We start from the raw sequence: 21,266 nt of genomic DNA, 5'->3' as shown, positions 1-21,266 counted from the left end.
CCTCGCTGAGGTCTCAGAGCTCCTGTGCCTGGGATATCTCCTCTAAGGACCAGGAGACCTAGCTGCTTCTCCCCTCTTCTTGATCACTCTAGGACTTCTCTGCCCCCAAGATACCCAGCCTTGCACATAGAATGTCTCTAGCCTTCTCTGATTGTTCTGGGAGGCTACTCTGTACTGGCTCCAATAGCTCTTTCCCTCCCATTCCCCTCCTCCCCTTTTCTAATGCAGTTCTGGAGTAGAACAAAGAACTTTTTTTTTTCTTGGTGAGGCAGTCGGGATTAAGTGACTTGCCCAGGGTCACATAGCTAGTAAGTGTCAGGTATCTGAGGCTGGAGTTGAACCCAAGTCCTCCTGACTCCAGGGCCTGCGCTTTATCAGTTGCTCTACTTAGCTCCCCCTTAGAACAAATACTTTACTATAGTTTCTCTTTGGATTTCTTGATAATTATTGAGTCTTATATATACTTTAGGGTTTTGCTGGAGTAAGTGTGTAAGAATTGAGTGGCTTGCTATATCAGATTGTTCGCCGTCTTGGGGAGGGTGGGGGGAGGAAGGGGGAGAAAAATTTTCTACTCAAAAGCATATGGAAGTGATTGTTGATAAATCAAAATAAATTAATAAAATGAAAAAAAAACCACAAAAACAAAAAAAGAACTGAGTGCTTTGCCTCCTGTTCAGGGCAGTTATCTTGGCAGAAAGTTCTCCATTTTTATTTCTAAAGCATTAAGTGTACTGATTGATGTATTAGTAAAGGGTGAGAGTCTGTTAGATTTTCTGATTGGCAGATGCTTTGGGCAATTTCAGGGTATAATGCTGCAAATCTGTCTTTTGGAATTTTTTTTTTACCTTTGGGCAGCACTGTTCTGGTATTCAGTTATACTTTAGACTCATCTTGCAAGTATGCAAGTACTCAAATGTAGACTTTTTTTGAATATCCTTTTTCACATGGGTTAACGGCATATTTGATGAGTGTATCAATAGGCTTTTTCACAAGCAGTATTCCACAGTAGACTTTACTATCCCGTAACTGACTGAAAGATTGTAGAGTTTACAGTATTCCACTGTTCTTACTATTTATTTTTTATTTTAAAATTATTTAGAAATTAACAAGTATTTATTTTCTCTTCCTTCTACCTTTCCTTTTGAAAAAAGGGAACAGCAAAAACCTTGTAACAAATATACATAGTCATGTGCTTACTACTGATTATTTTTAAAAAGCGTTTAATTCAGCAGAGCTTACTGGTAAAATATCAGAAATGTACAGATGCACAAAAATCTTTTTGCCATATTATTTCCTCAGAGGTAGTTATCAAAATAAATCCAAGCAAATATGCTTCAGTCACCCAGAATAGCTTTGCTAGTTACAAATATATGACTTTATAAGCCTCTTTTACAGACTGGTTGTTATCTGATTGAAATTTTTAGGGTTTTCTTTTTTTTTTTTTTTAGGGTGGATTAGCTCGGATCACACAAGGCCAGCCTCTAGAGGTAGCTTATGGCTCCCAGATCACCCTGAGAAATGTCTTAGGTAAACCCGTGCCCTGCTGGCTTCATTCACATAAGAACACCTATCCTATCAGGTAACAAACATAAACATTTTACATCTTAAGATAGATTCACGTCTTAGAAATGTGTTTGAGCTGAATTGCCTTTTAGAGCTTGGTGATTGACAAAGTAATCACTTTGAAAATTCCACTTCTGCTACAAATTTTGCAAGATTTAATGAATAACTTTGTTATGCTGATATTATGAGGTCCTCTGTTTAAGAAAACCTAGTTAGAGATTAAATTTATCAAATAAAGAAGTCAAATCATCTCGACGTATACTGAAACTTCCTAATTTGGACTAATTGGGTGGTTAGTCTGGAGTAGTGAAAAGTAGATGTTATGGTTTAAAATAGTCTACCAGATTCTTACCTGGTAGAAATTCTGCCAGATTTACTCTGAATGAATTGTAATCAGCACATTCTAAACTCTCTGAGCATCATATCCTTTATCTGTGAAATGAGAACATTGAAGTAGGAGACTACATGTCTCTTTCCACTCAAAAAGATTTTATCCATGTCAATCTTTTATAAGTAAAGGGATGCTTAGAGAGAGCTAAAGGAAGAAAGGAAATAAGCATTTCCTAAGTGCTTATTCTGTGCCAGGCACTGTGCTAAGCCCTGAGGATCCAAGTGCAAAAGAAGATAGTCCCTCCCCTCAAGAAGCTTACATTCTAATGGAAGAAGATAATAAATAAAAGGAAACTAAAAAACAGCAGGAGGTTGGAGAGGGCTGATTGTGAAGATTGAAAAATCTGAAACAAGGTCAGGAAGGGACTAAAGGCTGACTGGCCTGGGCCCCATCACCAAATGGAGGTTCCCAGAGGAACATGCTGATGGGAGAAGGGGGAATGGCCCTTTTAGAGGGATCTTCCAGGACGAGCAGGCCAAGACGGTGATAGGATGTTCTGGGATGAGGAGGTCCGAGGCACTGTGGGAAGTTCTAGGATGAAATAGCAGCAGACGCATGATTTTTGAAGTCTAGAAAATCAAGGTCTGGGATTCTTGAAAGCAGTTTATTCTCAAATGCTACACTCTTGCTTATGTTATTAGTTTATCCTATACATGAAGAAATTAAACGAAATAAAATTAAACTTGAATACTTTGATACCTCTCAGTACAAATGAGGTTTTACTTTATATTTGTGTGGAACAAGAGGAGAGTTAATTGACTAACCAAGTAAGTTAAGTGGTGTGAAAGGGGCTCCTTCACCAATTTAAAGAAAGTGAGAAAAAAGATGGTTGGCTGCTAATTTGGCTAAAATGCTATTGTTCTTGTGTTCATTGTTCCCTCTCTAGGTATGAGAATGGCCGAGGCAGCTCCCACCAGCAACAGGTGACCTGTTATCCCTTCAAAGATGTCAATAACTGGTGGATTGTAAAAGATCCTGGGAAGTGAGTACGTAAAAGGAACCTCCTCCAGGGGCATCATCAGGCTCTTGGTCATCTACAGTAATTAGCATCTCTTTATAATAGACATAATTGAATTTTTTGAATTTTTTACTATTTCTGTCTGGTAACTAGAAGAGTAGTTTCTTGATGGTCATAGTATGTATTTTAGTGATGAAAAATTCTGTTCTGTTGGGTCGTTACTAGGAGATGTAGAACCCATAAAACCATAGATAATTGTAGTAAACGAAAAGATCATAGAATCATAGATTTAGAGGCAAAAGGGATATTAAAGGTGACCTAGTCCAGCTCCCTCATTTTACACATAAGGAAACTGAGGCCCAGAGAGGTTAAAGCACAAAAAAAGCTTTATAAAAGGCAGAGCAAACATTTGAACCCAGTTCAGACCTAGTGCTCTTTCCTTTTGAAAATGTGAAGCAAAATGGAATTTGATATGAGAAATATAGCTTGAGTTACTTTCAGAATTTTGTAACTTTGAAATACCTATTTTAGTTTTATTTTTACTCTCCTTTTGTTTACACAGATATGAATTAAAAACTCGTTTGTATTGAGAGGAATAGGAACTGAAATTTAACTTTATTTCACACACTTTCTCCATGTGTAGGATAAATTAACATAAACAATATTTCTGTGGGAATTTTTTTTAATATTTGAAAAACTGTTTTTAAGTACCCTCAAGTTCTCTATAAATAACTAGCTTCATTATGAAGTTAATTATTTATTTACAAACTAGAATAGAAGTTGGAGATTGTAGGGAAACAACAATGGTATTAAATTACTTGTTTTGCCCATATTGTTTCCACGTAAAAGATGCTGTTGGCTTGGAAGATACAAAAGTACATTTGTCTTTATTGTGAGTTAAGTTCTGTCTTACTTAGTTGGCTCTGCTGTATTGCTAGCTGTCATGTGACATAGCCTGAGCTATTCCTCCCGGGTGGATATACAAATTCTTTTCTCTGTTAACTAGGCATCAGTTGGTTGTATCCAATCCTCCTAGGCCTGTACGACATGGGGATATTGTGCAGCTGGTCCATGGAATTACAACTCGTTTCCTCAATACGTAAGTGTTCTCACCATTCACTGTTCTCTTCCTTTGTTCTTTCTCTCCAGGTTCACTTTTTGTTCAGAAGTAATTCAGTTAGTGGGAAGAAATTGCTGCTTCTGGATTCTTAATTTTCCTAATTGATGTACCTGTCTTTTCATTTGCATAATCAGATTAGGCATCTTCAGTCTGGAAATGTATATGATTAAGGTGCATAAAATTATTAACGTGTTCAACAGCTCTAGGAGTATTAGAACTACAGAGTATCCCTTGAACTTTGAAGAAAATACTTTTTAAGAGAAAGGAAAGTTCTGCTTTATGTAGCGTGGAATGAAATGGGCATCTTGGTGGTCTTGAAACATTACATGGATTCAAAAAGAGTGATAGAGGTGTGAACGTTTATTTTAAAAAGCTTAAGTTATCTGAAGTTATAGTCCTGATCTTTTGAGGTTGATGTTGGGGAGGGCAACTAAGCCTTTCAAGAAATTTTGTTTTTTTGCTGTTCTATGTTATGGGTAAGGTAGATTAAGAATAAGAGTAGTTTTTAGCCTGAAAAATGATCAGCAAAGTGAAAGAGCCTTCAATGGTTTCGTCTAATGGGATGTCTTTCATGAATATGTTAAGTCACTACAAGATAGACATAACTACAGAAATAACTTTAAGGATCTGTTCTAAATGCAAATAATAATAGTCAACATTTATATAGTGCTTACTATGTAAGCACTGGACTAACAGCATTTTATAATTATTATCTGATTTTTCCTCACAACAACCCTGGGACATAGGTGTTATTCTCTCCGTTTTACAAATGAGGAAACTGAGGCAAACGGGTTAAATGACTTGTCTAGGGTCATGCAGCTAGGAAGTGTCTGAAACTGGATTTGAACTCAGGTTTTCCTGACTCCATCCTTGATACTCTATCCACTGTGTTACCTTGCTGCCTTTGTCTGCCCAAGCTGTTTGCTCCTATCATGGAGGATGTCCTGTTCAAAGCCTAAGTGACAGAGTTTCTGATTATCCTGTTTATGAGTGACGTTGTGTTGATACCCTTCACAGCATGGCCCCAGCTTACTTTTCCATCTAGCACACTTAGTCCAGCCCCGTGGGCTTTCTCTTGGCTCCTCACACACAACATGCTGTCTAGCATCCTTCTCATCTCCACCGCATAGAAGCCACAGCTAGAGTGCTACCTTCTACTTGAAGTCTTTCCTGATTCCCCTCCAACTACTGGTGTTCTCCCTCCCTCAAATACCTTGTATTTTAACTAGCCTGTATTTATTTTCATTTATTCTGTTTATACTTATATATGTCCTCCTGGTCACTTCCATTAGAAGTGTGAGTTCAGATTGTTTGGTTCTTTTTATCTATATGCCCAGTAGCTAGGTCTTAATAATATTAATGCTTCATAAATACTTGTCGATTGCTTGAACTTCTATTCTGGATCTGATTCGTGAACAAAGAGGAACTAATTGCTAGAGTGGAAATGGTGGGAACTCTGGGGGTTAGTTAACTACTCCAGCTTTGATTTTGTGGCAGAGGAGAAGAAATCCAGACATAGCAGCCTCAATCTTGGGAGAGCAGATTTTAAAGGCTTCAGAAAAAGAATGGCCTAAACTTTTTAAGACATGTACAGAAGATGGGAGCTAGAACAGGTGATGGAGGGTGAATACAAAAATTTGGCACAATCCTGTAAGAAGAATGTTACAAGTGCTAGAGCTCTGAGTCAAGGCAAGTCAAGAAGCATTTATTACTCAGTCATTTAGTATTGATGCTTTGTAAGGGTTCTCTAATCCTTGTTTATTAAAGGAAAGCCAGGCTCTATAGCTGTCGTGGTAGTATAATTTTCCCTTTATTAGGCAGTTCTTGTTTTTCAGTCAGCAAGCATTTATTAAGTACCTTCTCTGTGCCAGGTACTGTAGTAAGTGCTAGGAATACAAAGAAAGGCAGAGGACGAAAGAATAAAAAAACAGTCCCTCCTCCTTAGGAGCTCAGCAGTCTCTATGGGTAAGACAGCGTATGAACAACTATTTACAAACAGTAGATATGTATGTATTGTTTGTAAATAGTTATATCTATATATGTATCGTTTGTAAGTAGTTGTATATATAGGTATATACAAGCTGTGTTTGTATGTGTTTGTGATCAGTTGGAGACGGTCTCAGGGGGAAAGGACTAAGATTGAGGAGGACAGGAAGAGGCTTCTCTAAAGACGTGGAAGTTTAGCTGAAACTTGAAGGAAGGCCGCCCAGGTTAGCTGCTGAGGAGGCTGAAAGTTCCCAGCATGGGGACCAGCCAGTGAAAACTGCCAGAGTCTAGAGATGGAGCACCTTGTTTGAGGAACAGCCAGGAAGCTGTTGTGGCTGTGGGGAAAGCAGGGGTCAGGTTTTGAACAGCTTTGAAAGTCTAACAGAGGGTTTTGTTTTTGATTCTGGAAGAGCTGAGGCAGGTGATGAAAGCTAAGGAGAACACAGAGGGGCTTTAGAAATTTCATTGAAGAAAAGATGAAAGAAAGGATAGCATGGCAGCCCAGGACAGATGGTTCGTGGATAATAATTGATGAAGAAAAAGCAGAACTGCTGGGCTCTTATTTTTCTGGTTTCTCTGTCAAGGACAGTGATTGTCGCACTGAACAGGGCATACACAAATATTGGTAATAAAGCATCAATAACCAAGATTAATAAGGAGGTCGGATGAGAATGCCTAGCTGCCCCTTATGAATTCAAGTCATTTGGCCCAGGGGAGCTAAAAACTCAGGGTGCCCAAAAAACTAGGGGATATAACTGCTGGGCTCTTATCAGTGGTCTTTGAAAGAGCAGGACTAGAGAAAGACAGATGTCTTGATTTTTACAACACAGAAGATAATTGACTCTGCAAAGTGTTAGGTTTGATTTCTATTCCTGGCAAAAGTCTAGAATAAATTTTTTAATTTTAATCAGGGGCAGCTAGGTGGTACAGTAGATAGAGTGCTGGACTTGGAGTCAGGAAGACCTGGGTTCAAATCTAGCCTTTGGCACTTACTAGCTGTGTGACCCTGGGCTAGTCACTTAACTTCTGTCTACCTCAGTTTTCTTAACTGAAAAATGGGGATAATAACATCACCTACCTTCCAGGGTTCTTGTGAGAATCAAATGCAACAAAGTGATTTGCAAACCTTGAAGTACTATGTAAATGCTAATGATAATTATTTTTTCATTTTATTGATATCTTTTGTTTTTATATAACCTTCATTGCCAATGTCTGCTTCCTATCTCTTATATGCTGAACTATCCTGGAAAAAAGAAAGAAGAGAGAAAGCATTTGAGCCAGACCAGCTAGCCTATCAAACCAGTTTGACAGTATATGGAATAGTCTGTGCATAGTCTTCTACTTCTGCAAAGAAGGGAGCGAGGTTCATTTCCGTAACTCTTCTTTGGGGCTTCTCTTGGTCGTTATAATTACACGGTCTGCTTTCATTTTAATTACACAGATGTACTCACTACATTTAGCAGTGTGTTATTAAAAGAATGGCTACCAAACACCTAGAAAAGGAGGTGGTGATTGCCAACATACAGCTCGGGGGAAAGCAGCCATGCTAGTTTACTGCTGACAGAATTGTTTCAGCAATTCTTGAAAACGGTTGGGAATTCCGGGGGGACAGCTATCAAATTACTCAAAGCCTTTGAATCAGAGATCCCACTACTAGGACTGTACCCCCAAAGAGGTTAGAACAAGTCCATGTGTACAGAAATAATCACAATAGCAGTACTTTTGTTTGTAAAAAGCTAGAACACAAACATCTGGCCAGTTATTGGACAATGGCCAAATAAGCTGTTATGTGAATATAGTGGAGTATCGATGGAATATCGATGGATATGAAGAATTCAGAGAGCATGAAGAGAGAGACTTGTACCCACGATGGAGTGTGATGAGAGCAGAGCCCCAGATGCTCACACACATGCAGTGACCGCAGCAGTGCCCAGTGTTAATGCCATACCATCAGAGTGAAAGGACACATCCTTTCTGTTCATAATCCAACTGATTTTCAAGGAGTGTAATTTGTAGTGGAGTTTGTTTGGCTGTTCATTGGGAAATATTTGTGTCAAGACAAAATGTATCAGTGAGTTTAAAGACAAGGAGCCAGCTTGGCTCACTGAGAGCAGGTCTTGCCAGAGTTGACCTTGTTTCCTTTTTTCTTTTTTTTTTTACAATTGCTAGATTGGTCAGTCAAAAGAATGTTATTGATAAATATAATTTATATTAGAGATATAATTTAGTTAACATTTTAACAAAGCGTTTGGTAGTCTTCTGTTGTATTCTTTTTTAAAGCTTTATTGATGCCTTTTGATTTTATATCGTTATCAGCTCCCAATCTTATATCATGAGGAAAAAACCCCATTTTTTCTCTTCTAATCTTCCTTTATCTGACCATAGCCTCCTATCATTCCAACTCTCACTATGTCTCACTCTTTATACATCTGTTCTTTGTGCTCACCATGACATCTGGTCCCTTTATCTTTGAGAACTTTGCCAGGCTACCACCCTTGCTCTGGCTTCACTTTCTTCCCTTCCCAGTCTCAACCTTGTAATCGTCCCCCTTTTCTTACTGACACTCGTGCCTTATCAAACACCACCCCTGAATTACTTTCACCATTTGCTGCTTCTACTCCTGCTTCAGTGCTATTAAAGGGAAATGAAGGAAGTCATGTAATTGCGCTTCCTGGAACTAGTACGCATTTATCAACTAACTTCACCTGGGCTCTCACTGCAGCAAGTCAGTCCTTTTAACCCCTCCCGAATTGATTCTCCATCCCACACTCCACAGTGGCTATTCCAAACTTCTTCTCTCCTCACACCCTTCGCACACTACCTTCTCTACCAGCCTCACAACAGAGTGAAGGGGAGACGAGAGAGCGTAGGGAGCCGCTTGTGGATGTGTGGAGAATGGTGCTGGGGTGTTGTGAGGGAGGAATCGTGAAAAGGACATTTTGGCTAAACAGCGGAGTGTATGAAGGGGAGTAATATGTAGCAAGACTCACACGAGCAATTTGAGCCAAGTTACAAAGGGCTTTAAATGCCAAGGAAAGCGGTGTGTATTTGACCTTAGAGGCAACAGAGAGCCACTAGAGTTTGTTATGTAGGGGACTGAGACAGTGAGACTCATGCTTTAGGAAATTCACTTTGGCTATTATATGGAGGATGCATTAGAGAGAGGAAAAACAGGAGGCAGGGAGACCAATTAGGAGGCTTCTGCTATAATCTAGACAAGAAATGATGATGGTCTGAACTGGGATGATGGTCACGTGAGTAGAGATAAGGAGAAGGAAGCAAGAGCTGTTGAGAAGGTGGAGGTGATAAGGCTTGGAAACTGATTGGATATCTGGGGTGAAGAAGGAGGCAGGAAGGGGATAAGCATGTATGCAGTACCGTCTATGTGCCAGACACTGTGCTAAGCACTTTTCCTAATGTTATCTTGTTTGATCTTCAGCATAACACTGGGAGGTAGGTGCTATAGCCATTTTACAGTGGAGGAAACTGAAGCAATCAGAGGTTAAGTGACTTTTCCAGAGTCACACAGCTAGTAAATGTCTGAGGCCAGATTTGAACTCGGGACTTACTGTCTCCGGGCCGTCGTTGTATCCACTGCACCGTCAACTACCTTTAGGAAGAGTGAGAAGTTGAGGATGGCTATGACATTGTGAACCTGGGTGACTAGAAGGATAGTAATACCCTCAACAGAAATAAGAACGTTCAAAATGGGGTAGATTTGGGGGAAAATATGATGAATTCTGTTTTGGCCATGTTGATTTTGAGATGCCTATGGGATTTCTAGTTTAAAATGCTCGGTAGGCTCCAACTTCTCTTTCTGAAGTGATCCAGAGAGTTGGTGATGGTGGCAGGACTGGAGCATCAAGGTTGGCCAAGCCCCTGTGGGGCAGGTCATCCAGGAGATCCTTGCTTAGGTGTGGTGGGCGTCAAAGGCCTCTGAGGTCCCTTCTAGACACACTCTGTGTCTTTGAGCTAACCTCAGAGCTGACTGAGCGGAGCGGCTTGGGCTGGATTGCTTTTGGGAAGTTGTGCAGCACTTTCAGTGATCCTAACCTGCCCCGGCTGCCAAAGCCTTTCTCATTCTCCTGGCAGCCAGTGCTGTGACACACAGCAGCGTTGGAAGACTCAGCATTGCAGTTGGCCCAAAGAGCAGTAGAATAATTCATAACAAGGGTAGGTGACACAGCATAGTAGCAACAGTGACTTGCATACAAAAATGGAATACAAGACCTTGCCAAAGACATTTATGTTTGGAACAGGAGGTAGGCCAGTCATGTAGTGAAAGGATGGGCAACTTGAATGTTTTACTGGTATGAATAAAATGCTTATTATAAGACCCCAGCAGATTAGGTAAGGCCTTTAAGTAGCTCCTCCAGAGGAGAATTGTACAGTAACGTGGATGAGAATCATAGAGAGAAGATATCAGTGTGTTATGTTCTGTGCCAGTGAGAAAGGTGCCCATATTGGTGAGTGTCGTGGCTCAGTGACATCACTGATTCCACAGCAGCCAGCAAACCAAGTGATTTGGATTTAGCTTAGTCTAATACTATTTAATGGTGAAATTTGTAAAGGTTATTGAGGGCAGATTATTGAGTGGTGTTGGTTTTGTCCCTGCCTTAAAAAGTATCATCAATAGGAGTAATTATTCAGATAATGAGGGCTGCCACCCATTCGTCGCTGCCCATCCTGTATAGCTCTTATTCATCTCCTCCCATAAATTCACAGCAGGGGATCTATCAAGGTACATGGAGTCCTCCTCAAGTTTTCTTGGCATCATGAAGACACTAGCTATCGGTTGTCCTTCACTCTTGTCACATGACTGATCCATCTTATCCATATCTTTTCCTGTGGTGTGATTTCTAGAAAACTAAACGTGGTGTGACACAGGACAGATGCCATTGGTACTGTCACCTCCCTATTCATACACACTGTCCTTCTGTCATTGCATACTAAGATTGCATTTACTTTTTTAGCTGTCATATCATATTAGAGACTCAAATGGAATTAACTTGTCCACAAAACTCCCAGATAATTTTTAATGAACTGTTCTCTACCCATGTCTCCACTTACCTTATACATGAAGCTAGTTTTTTGAATTCATATGTAAGACTTTATATTCGTGACTGTTAATTTTCATTTTGAAGCAATGTTTTAACCTGTTGACTTTTTTGGGTTCCTTACTTTGTCATGCAGCATGTTAACTATTTATTTGTTGGCTTTGTGTCACTGAAAATTAGAGAAGCATGCCATATATGGGTATCTTAAGTCATTGATAAACATTTTGAACAACTTACCTTTTCCTGAGGCTTTGTCGTTGAAAATCAGACTTTTTTTTTTCCATCACAAATGTTCCCCAAAGTTATCTTAAAATGAGCAAAGGACCCAGACTGAGGAATTTCTCCATAAAGTGTTGTCTTCATTGATTCAGGCACGATGTTGCTGCACCTCTGAGTCCACACTCTCAAGAAATTTCCTGTTACATCGACTATAATATTTCCATGCCAGCACAGAACCTTTGGAGAGTGGTAAGTTGAACAGAATTTTCTAGATAGCACCTAATCCAACTTTTTCATTTGGCACGTGAAGAACCTGGGGCCCAGAGAGGTCAAATGACCTGCCCCAAACCGCTGTCAAGTTAGGGGCACCACCAGGTTTTGAATTGCACCAGTGGGAGCATTCTGACTCTCAGCCTGGGGTTCTTTTTACTACATCAGATATTGAATGACGTTACGGTGAATAAGAGTTTTTTGTTGATAAGTTAATAAAATCGTTATTAAAGGTAATAGTACCTCCAAAAACCAATGCTTCCTTATCCTAGGATAAAATACAAACTGTCATGTTTGACATTTAAAGCCCTTCACAGTCTGACTCCACCCTATTTTCCAGACAGATTCCGCATTACTCCCTCTCATGCACTATATGCTGTCACCAGACTAGCCTTTTGTGTCCCCAGGAAACAATATTCCTGTGTCTGGGCCTTTGGACAAGCTGTCCCTGGAATGCTCTTCCTCCTTTCTTTAATCTTCTAGAATTCCTCACTTCCTTCAAAGCTGCCTTCGTGCCGTCTTCTGCAGGCAGCCTTTCCAGATCTCCCCTGCCCCTCCAAATTACAAATTGTATTTGTTTTACGTATATTTATCTGGGTACATTTTGTTGTTGTCTCCCTACCCCCCCCAACCTAGGAGATGCTAAGTTTCTCAGGGGGAGGGACTGTTTCAATTTTGTTTCCACATCCTCAATACCTAGACCTGTGCCCAGCAGACAATGAGCCCTCAGTAAATGCTTTTTGAATTAAGTTGAATAGTGTACCTGAACCCACCGTGGAGAGACAGCTTGGTATGGTAGAAAGCACACTAGACTTGGAACCAAAAGGCTTGCTTTCAAATCCTGTCTGAGCATTGTGAACCTTGGGAAGACACTTAACTTCTTAGAGCTTCAATTTCTTCATCTGTAAAGTGGGGATAATCATACTTGCCTTAACTACATCATTGGATCGTTCTAAGGAAAGTGTTTTATCAGCCTTAAAGTGCTACATAAAATGTGAGTTGTTACGAAGAAGAATTCTGGTTTATGATTCTAATTAGAGGTTGTATTCATTTACTTCAAAACTCCTAAGTCCATCCGTGAAGCATGTTTATTTTATTTTCTCTTTTGAGGCCATTGGAGAATAGAGGTGAAGGGGCAGCTAGGTGGCGCAGAGGATAGAGCGCTGGCCCTGAAGTCAGGAGGACCTGAGTTCAAATCTGGCCTCAGACCAACCACTTGACACTTATTAGCTGTGTGACCCTAGCCAAGTCACTTAACCCCATTGCCTAGCCCCCCCACCCCCAAAATGCCTAATTCTTAAAATGGCTCAGCACCTTGAGCTTCATTTGTGAAGCAATAATACAAAAATGTAAAACAGGAAAAACCCTTTAAAATGAGCTTCTCATGTCCTTTCCTGTCTTTGCAAGGTGAGTCATGGGCCTTTGTGTACAGCCATGGTGAATCGCCACTTCTAAGTGATTTGTGTTAGGAAAGATACTAGTGGTAGCAAAAAGAAATGCCTGTTGTCTTTCATTGGATGCTAGTTGATAGGATCTGATGAGCATTAGCCTTTAGCCTTTTTTTCTACTGAACCTATGATGTAATTGATGCATGGAACTCCTGCTGAGGAAGCTTCCTCTAATCATGCAGAACAGTGCCTGTTTGAAACTTGTAGTCTGAGAGATTGTCAGGGACGCTGAGAGGTTTAGGGACTTGCTCAGTCACACAGCCAGTACAGGACAGAAGGCCCTGAACTCCCCAGTCTTCCTGCCTCTGAGGTCAGCTCCCTCTCTGCCACGTTGCCTCCCTCATATGAGGCCTTGAGCCTTCTGTGTATGAAAATCATTCAGCCCCTGGAAAAGAGAAACAAAAGTAATGCAAAAAGATCTGATTTTTTTCTAGGATATTGTAAACCGTGAGTCACATTCAGACATATGGAAGACCATATTGTCAGAAGTTCGGTTTGTACACGTGAACACTTCAGCAGTATTGAAGGTAAGGGTTCCATAGTTGAAGGACTTCTTCCCAAGCCATTTTTTCCCAAGCTGTAGGTACTCAGTTTCTTCATGCTTTACTTTTCAGTCTGAATAGGCTTTAAAAAGGCTAGAGAGAGAGACAGAGTGAGAGACAGAGCGCACCAATAGTAAAGGAGGTAAAAGAAAGTAAAGGAAAACTGCCAAGATTTTTTTTACCCCTGTGAAATTGAAGATGGCTCTGTTTCTTTTTCAAGAATCTTTTTTTTACCAATCTGTTTTGTTTTTGTATTGCCCTTTTTTTCTGAATATATCCCTTCTCTTTCCCCTATACAACCATTCTGTGTAACAGAGATTTTTATTTTTTTTATTATTTTTTTTTCCATATGCTTTTGAGTTGAAAATTTTTTCTCCCTTTTTCTCCCCCCCCCCAAGACGGCGCACAATCTGACATAGGCTGTACATTTACATACCCATTAAACATATTTTCACATTAGTGAAGTTGTAAGTAAAAATTAAAACCAATAGGAGGAACCATCAGAAAGATGAAACAAAACTCAACAGAAGGTAAAAGTAAGTGATAGCGATTCGACTTCCATAGTTCTTTCTTTGGATGTGGACAGCATTTTCCATCCCGAGGCCTCTGGAGATGTCTTAGATCCTCGTAATGCTGAGAAGGGTTCAGTTTAACAGTCTTAGTCATTGCATAACGTGGCTGCTATTGTGTACAAAGTCCTCTGGGTTCTGCTCACTTCACTCAGCATCAGACCATATAGGTCTTCCCAGGTTTTTCTGAAGTCAGCCTTGTAACAGATTTTTAAAAGAAAGAGAAAAAAGCATTTCCATAATATCTAACCAGCACGTCAACATAATGCACCCGTAGTCCTCAGTATCTCTGTAAAGAAAGGAAGAAGTACATTTTCTTGTTTCTTCTTCAGGGCCAAGCCTGGTCACTACATTTACGCAGGGTTTGCTCTTTCCATTTACATTGTGTATCTGCTTTCCTGGTTCTGCCTGTCTGACTCTGTATCGGTTCATTAAGTCTTTCTCCAGATTCTACACGTGCCTCATTTCTTACAGTCTGGTGATATTCCATGGCGTTCCTGAAGCCCAGTTTGTTTAGGCGTTTCCCAGTCATGCTGCACTTTCAGTTCTTTGCTACCACAAAAAAACCTTCTATGAATAGTTTGGTGTACACAGGACTTATCTTTCTGGCTTTCATCTCCTTAGAATATATACTTAGTGGTGGGGTTGGGTCAAAGGATGTGGACATTTTAGTTAACTTTTTAGCATAATTCCATATTGTTTTCCAGAAAGTTTGGACCATTTCACAGTTCCACCAACAGTATATTAATGTGTCTGTTTTTCTTTTTTTAATTTTATTTAATTTTTTTTTTGCCTTTTTTTTATTTTGGCTAGGCACTTGGGGTTAAGTGACTTGCCCAGGGTCACACAGCTAGTAGGTGTCAAGTGTCTGAGGCTAATGTGTCTGTTTTTCCACAGCTCCTCCAACATCTACTGTTTCCATCTTTTGTTGTCTTTGCTGATTTACTGGCAAAATGAGCCTTTTCAGTGCTGTGTTTTATCTGAAGTAGTGGCATTAGTCCAAATAATTCTAAAACGAGGACATCATAGGAAAAAAATAAGATGCACTCTTTTGGGAGGGAATGAATCAGTGGTAACCTTAACACTATTGGGCTAAAGCCCAATTGTGGCAGATTTGGGAAACTTTTCTTTTACAATACCTTCTTTTATTTTGATCTCCCCCCCTTTCCCCCCCCCCCAAGCTGAGTGGAGCATCATTACCTGACTGGGGTTATCGGCAGCTAGAGATCATTGGTGAAAAACTATCCAAGGGCTATCACCAGAGCATGGTATGGAATGTGGAGGAACACCGATATGGGAAAAGTAAGTCACAAGTGAGTCATAAATTCTGTACTGGTATGACTGATCTATCTTTGTAATGAAAACCTTGGTCTAGTTGATCTGATTTGGGAAAACTATTTTCATCTGTACAGTACTTTGTACAAAAAAAAATTTTGAAAGCTGAATTCTTTAAATTCTGTTGAGAGTTCTACTGCCTTTTCTTTTCTCTCACCATGTAAATCTTTTCTCCATTATCTCTACTTAAATTTCAGAACATTTGTGTCCCGCAAAAGGGCACCAAAGCTATAAATAACTAAAGGTATTCTTAATTATCGTTGGGAAGGCACCTGATTTCTTTCATTGCCAGATGAGTTCTAAACATGAGTGAAATATAGATTCATGGTTCTCCCAGCTGTTAATTTGCTGGAGGGGAGTTTATTTTGAATGATAGCTTTGGCCGAGGCTGGCTCACTAGTCATTTGAAGTCAAGGGAGGTGGGATTTAAAAAAAAAAGTTTTAACAGTTTCTTTTCATAGATGACTGACCTTAGCCTCTTTTGCTACTCTTTAGGCCAGGAACAGAAGGAGAGAGAGCTGGAATTGCATTCCCCTACTCAGATTGACATCAGCAAAAACCTCAGTTTTATGGCCAGATTCACAGAACTGCAGGTGAATGGCCTAGGGTGTGCTTGCGGAACAGGCTACTTGCTGGGCGCTGGCTAATTCTAGCACTTTTGTCTAACTAAACCTTGCCTTCTGTGCCTTTATTTAAGTAATTTGTTGTCTTATGAGCTCTGAACTGAAGACCCAGAAGTTCCAGTGTTCCCCCTTTCCTTTTAATTATAAGTAGAAAACAGAACCTTTGTTGATCCATCAGTTTAATTCTGCTGCATATGTGGTTTGAGCTTCTGCAGGTAGGATTTGTGATATATTTAAGAAGGGAGATTTATTAGAACTGTGCCATAATCAGTACACTTTGCCAAAGGATATGTTTGACCTCCTCCTTTAGCTGATGAAACAGAAACTTTTATCTTGTTAAAATTCCAAAATTATAGAACGTTAGAGGTGAAAAGGACCTCTTAGACATCATTAGTCTGTCCAGTCTCCTCATTTTATAGATCAGGGCTTCTTAAACTTTTTCTGCTTGCAGCCCCTTCAGGGATTCTTAAATCTCTGGGGTCACCTGAGTTTCTTCTCCTTATCTATGAATAGCGCTTCTTAAACTGTTTAAGAAGCGCTGTATGTAGATAAGGAGAAGAAACTCAGGTTCACAGATAGGTGACTTACTCATGAGTCACAAAGCTTGTTCATGACATAGCTGGATCTGAGATCCAGATGTCTAGATTCCCTTGATGCTCCTAACTGCCTAATGCTCCATGTTGTCTGTTCCCATTGCATAATGTAGAAATGGATCCCTGCTGGCAAATATTGATTTAGAAAAGCTTCTATTGACATTATCTCTGTTGAAGTTTTATGTATTTCGTTAAACATTTCTCATTTATATTTTAATTTCTTTCTGGCCCTGCTCAGGAGTTTTGAGGGCCACAGGTTTGAATACCTCTGATTTAGAATGACCTTCAAGCTCGTGTGAACAGCAGCGGTGTGCCCAATACCCTTTTGAAAGATCTGACCAGTGTAAAAATGATCCAGGAAACCCTTGAACAATTTCTTGATGATTATGGTATTATTTACATTATAGTTTTGAATCAAGGAACTACAAACCTGCTTTATTCTAGTGGAAGATGCTGACATTGAGGAGTGAAGAAACCGAGCACAAGTACAGCTCCTCACCCCTGGAATGGCTCACACTGGAGACGAATATCGCCTACTGGCTACATCCCAGGACCAGCGTAAGTGGGGGAATGGAAGGGATATTGGATGCAGACTTCTAGCAAACCACATGAATGATTTAGTGCTTTATACTTTCTTGAAGAACTCCATTGTGATTGAGTATTGTGTTCAGGCTTTATATTTCTTTAAAGCAGAAGTCTTATGACTCTCTTTAATGTGCATGTTTGGGTAACTAAGAATGAGCACTCCCACCAAACATTAAGGGATGAGGCTTTTTTTTTCCACTTTAAGAATTTTATTGATGCCTTCTATTCTATGCCACATGTATTTCTTTTTTCTCTCTTTAAAAAAATTAATCTGTCCCTCCCACCACCTCTAGGGGGGAGCTCCCTACTTCCTCCACTACCACAGCATACATTAAAAAAAAAAAAACCCAAAGCGCCTCCCCCCCCCCCACCAGCAGACTCCCCTAAAATAAAGCTCTCAGTACATAGCTGCATAGTCTGGTAAAAACAAATTCCCACATTCGTTATGTCTGAAAACGTATGTGTCTTTCTCCATTTCTTGTCAGAAGGTAAATGGTGCTGTGTTTCATCTTCATTCTTTGGGATTTTTGGTGTATCATTGCATTGCTCAGAACACCAGAATTTTTCAAAGTTGTTTTTCTCTATGATGTTGTTATCATTGTATAAATCAGTTCTTAATTCACTCTGCATCATGTCAGATTCCTTTGAAACTGTCCATTTCATTATTTCTTATGATACGGTATTCCTTTACATTCATACACCACTGTTTATTTAGCCACTTCTTTAGTTTCTCTTTTTTGGGGCTACTATAAAAAAGAGCTGAATACAGAAATAGGTATTTTTATAAATATAGTCCTGTTCTTCTTTGATTTCTTCTGGGCGTAGGCCCTCATCTGGCAAAGCTGGGTCAGAGGGTGGCACATTCTAGTGATTGGCAGCACGGTTCCAGATTGCTTTCCAGGATGCCTCCATCAGGTCAGGGCATAAGTGGGTCTGTTTTCCAGAACTTTGTCATTTTCCATTTTTGCTCCTGTTGCCAGTCTAGAGGTAGGAGGCGGATCCTCCAAGTTGCTTTAATTTGCATTTCCATAATTATTAGTGATTCAGAGCATTTTTTCATGTGGTTATTGATAGCTTGGGTTTTCTGCCTTTGAAAATTTCTTGTTCATACCCTTTGGCCATTTATCATTTGGAGAAGGACTCTCAGTCATATAAATTTGGATCCATTCTTCTGTAGCTTGGAGGTGAGACCTTTCTCAGACAAATTTGCTGCAAAGATTTTTCCCATTTACCTGTTTCCCTTCTAATTTTTACTAATTAGATTTGTTTGTGCAAAATCTTTTAAATTTAATGTAATCAAAATGGTCCATTTTATCTTGTGGGTTCTTCTTTATCACTTGTTTAATCATGAACTCTTCCTCTATCTGTAGATTCGAAACGAATTTCTTCCTTGCTTCTCCAACTTGTTTATGAAGTGACCTTTTATATCTAGGAAAGGTAGCCATTTGGAGCTTGGCATGGTGTGAGGTGTTGATCTAAATCTAATTTCTGCCAGACTTTTGTCCAGTTTTCTCAGCAGCTTTTGTCAAATAATAGGTGAGCCCTTCCCCCAATAGCTGGGATTTGGGGATTTCTCAAATACTGTGCTCCTAGGTCTGTTTTCTTGTGTGTGTCTTAATCCTCATCTTACAATTGAGGAAACTGAGGTATACAGGTTAAGTGACTTGCCCAGGGTCACACAGCCAGTAAGAGACTGAGGTGGGATTTGTACTCAGGTCTTCCCAACTTCAGGCCCAGTACTGTATCCACTGTGACACTTAAATTTGCCCATGATCACACAGCTAGTATGTAACTGAACTCATGTCTTCCTGATTCCAGGTCCAGTGTTCTAACCACTGTGTTTCCCAGTTTCCTCTATAACACAGCCTTGTGTTAAAGGAAGATCAGTTTGAAAGCCAAACGTAGGATGGACTGGTGTGGAGAGAGTTTTGAGGCAGGGAGACCTGACTGCTGCTTTTCTCTTTTTCCTACCCAGAGTAATTAGGCAGAGATTTACTTACAGTGAAGTTGGACCTAAAATAAAGAGGATGACGTATGCAGTGCTTATAATAAAGGCCTAGAGTTTGTAGTTGCACTTCCACTGGGCTTCACTCAGATTGTCCTGTGAAAAAGTTTGTCAGAAAATACTTAGTGGCTGCTGTGTGTTCTTCTCATAGAAGTTCGTCAAGGAGCGGGGGCTGGTTTGGGTTTCATTGGTTTTTCATTTTATCTTTTCCCTCGGTATCTGACACAGTGCATTGCACATAGAAATTAGTTAATAAATATTTATATTGGGGGGGAAAGATGACATCATTATACAGCTTGCTCCTCAGTTTATCCTTCTGCAAAGCAGAACACTTAAGTACCTTTATAAGCCTGACTAGGAACTGTTTTGCAGATTGTGCCAAAAATAAGTGGGGTTTTTTTTACTTAATCATTTTTTCCACCTTGTATGTATAAGGCCAAATGGCTACAGTAATGCCCTGTTATGTTTATAGGCTCAGATCCATCTGCTTGGAAATGCTTTGACCTGGTCTTCAGCCAACATCGCCACTTTGGCCTATGTACTTCTGTTTTTCTGGTATCTGCTCAGACGGAGGAGAAATGTCTGTGACATCCCTGAGGGTGAGTAGAGGTTTTTTTTCCCCTCATTTATATGTTTTTTCCTTTTCATTCTAGTGAGAGTTCGGTATACCTTGAGGCTGGCAGCTGGACAGACAGCTTTGGTACGGCGGGCCTTAAGTCGGGGCTCCTTCTGGTGGTTTTTCTGTTTCTATTTTTGTTTTCCCAAAGGAGCAGTGGGAATTAATTTCCCACCCTGTGTTGCAGGCTTCTCTGTTACAGTGCAGGGTAACAGGCAGGAAGAGTTTTCTAAATACAGGCCCTTGGTGGCATTCAGCCTGAGGATCGAGCTTCCTTGGGACAGTGATTTTACATCAGTTCAAGATGGAGAAAATGGGCCCTGGCCAAACATCCCACTCCTTCTCCACGGAGAATGTGGGAAGGAAAATGAAATAAGAAATTACTTGGTGATATTTTATATTTAAGTCTAAAGAGAGTTAAACAGTTCGAGTAAGCAAGGCTAAATTTATAAAACACCCAGCAGAATCTGAATTTTCTTCTTGGTGGCACAAGTTTAAGGTGATTTTTTTCCCCCTTAATTTTCTCCCTCAGATTCCTGGTCTCTCTGGGTATTGGCTGGGACTGTGTGTTGTGGGGGCTGGGCTGTAAACTATCTCCCCTTCTTTATGATGGAGAAGACGCTGTTCCTTTACCACTACCTGCCCGCTCTCACCTTCCAGATCATCCTGCTCCCCATTGTGTTGCAGCATGTGAGTGAGCACCTCTGCAGGTATGTGGGGTCACTTGCAATTTTAAATCACATTGATCTGGGGGGACTGTAAGAATGAATGTGTTTTCCCATTCATTCAACAAGCATTTTTATTGAGCACCTGCTGTATATAAAAGGCACCATGGGAGTTATAGAGATAAATAAGACATGACTCCTGCACTCAAAGAACTTAGTCTAGCAGAAATATTCATGTCAATTCCATACTAATAACTATGATACAGTGTAGAAAAATGTGAGACGTGCAAAATAGAGCTACAAAGTGCCATAAACGTTCAGATAGGTTGAGGAGGGGAAAGAATAATTCCAAGGGGTATGAGCTATGTCATAGAAGCAGGAAAGCAAAAGGTTGGTGCAAAGAAAAGGGAGTAATCCAGTTTAGTTAGATGTGGAAGGTGTGTCTAGTAGAAGTTTAGACTTTCTTCACTGGCCATAAAAGAAATGATCAGAGCTGCCTTTCAAAAAAATAAATCTGGCATATTCTTTTCAGTGTAGATTGGAGTAGAGGGAGACTGATGGGGGGGTAATGAGTTGAGATGTGATTTAAGTAAGAGGCTAAACTAATGTGGTGGCAGTGGGAGTACAAAGGAAGATACAGACGCCAGAGATACTACAGAGTTGAGAGTGAACAATTTGGAGACAGGTCCGATGCAACATGTGAAGAATAGGAAAGAGATGG

At 40.1% G+C, this 21,266-nt stretch overlaps 1 protein-coding gene across 7 annotated transcripts in view; it reads left to right on the top strand.

Moving 5' to 3' along the window:
- Positions 1-21,266, top strand: part of POMT1 (protein O-mannosyltransferase 1) — a 42,761-nt gene that overhangs the window by 15,075 nt on the left and 6,420 nt on the right. For all 7 annotated transcript variants that reach the window (XR_013484721.1, XM_020973536.2, XM_078149983.1 and 4 more), the window contains 10 exons: positions 1,449-1,579; positions 2,841-2,936; positions 3,919-4,011; positions 11,447-11,543; positions 13,447-13,539; positions 15,305-15,425; positions 15,954-16,051; positions 17,119-17,232; positions 19,737-19,863; positions 20,413-20,590. Coding sequence is in view for 6 of the 7 variants with exons in the window: in XM_020973536.2 (XP_020829195.1) it covers positions 1,449-1,579; positions 2,841-2,936; positions 3,919-4,011; positions 11,447-11,543; positions 13,447-13,539; positions 15,305-15,425; positions 15,954-16,051; positions 17,119-17,232; positions 19,737-19,863; positions 20,413-20,590 (1,148 nt within the window). In the remaining variant the exon portion in view is untranslated. The remainder of the gene's footprint in view (positions 1-1,448; positions 1,580-2,840; positions 2,937-3,918; positions 4,012-11,446; positions 11,544-13,446; positions 13,540-15,304; positions 15,426-15,953; positions 16,052-17,118; positions 17,233-19,736; positions 19,864-20,412; positions 20,591-21,266) is intronic.

This window comes from Phascolarctos cinereus, unplaced genomic scaffold (assembly GCF_003287225.1).
Source record: "Phascolarctos cinereus isolate Bilbo 61053 unplaced genomic scaffold, phaCin_HiC Scaffold_2;HRSCAF=192, whole genome shotgun sequence".
NCBI classification, from domain to species: Eukaryota; Metazoa; Chordata; class Mammalia; order Diprotodontia; family Phascolarctidae; genus Phascolarctos; species Phascolarctos cinereus.
This window is presented reverse-complemented; position numbering and strand designations above follow the sequence as displayed.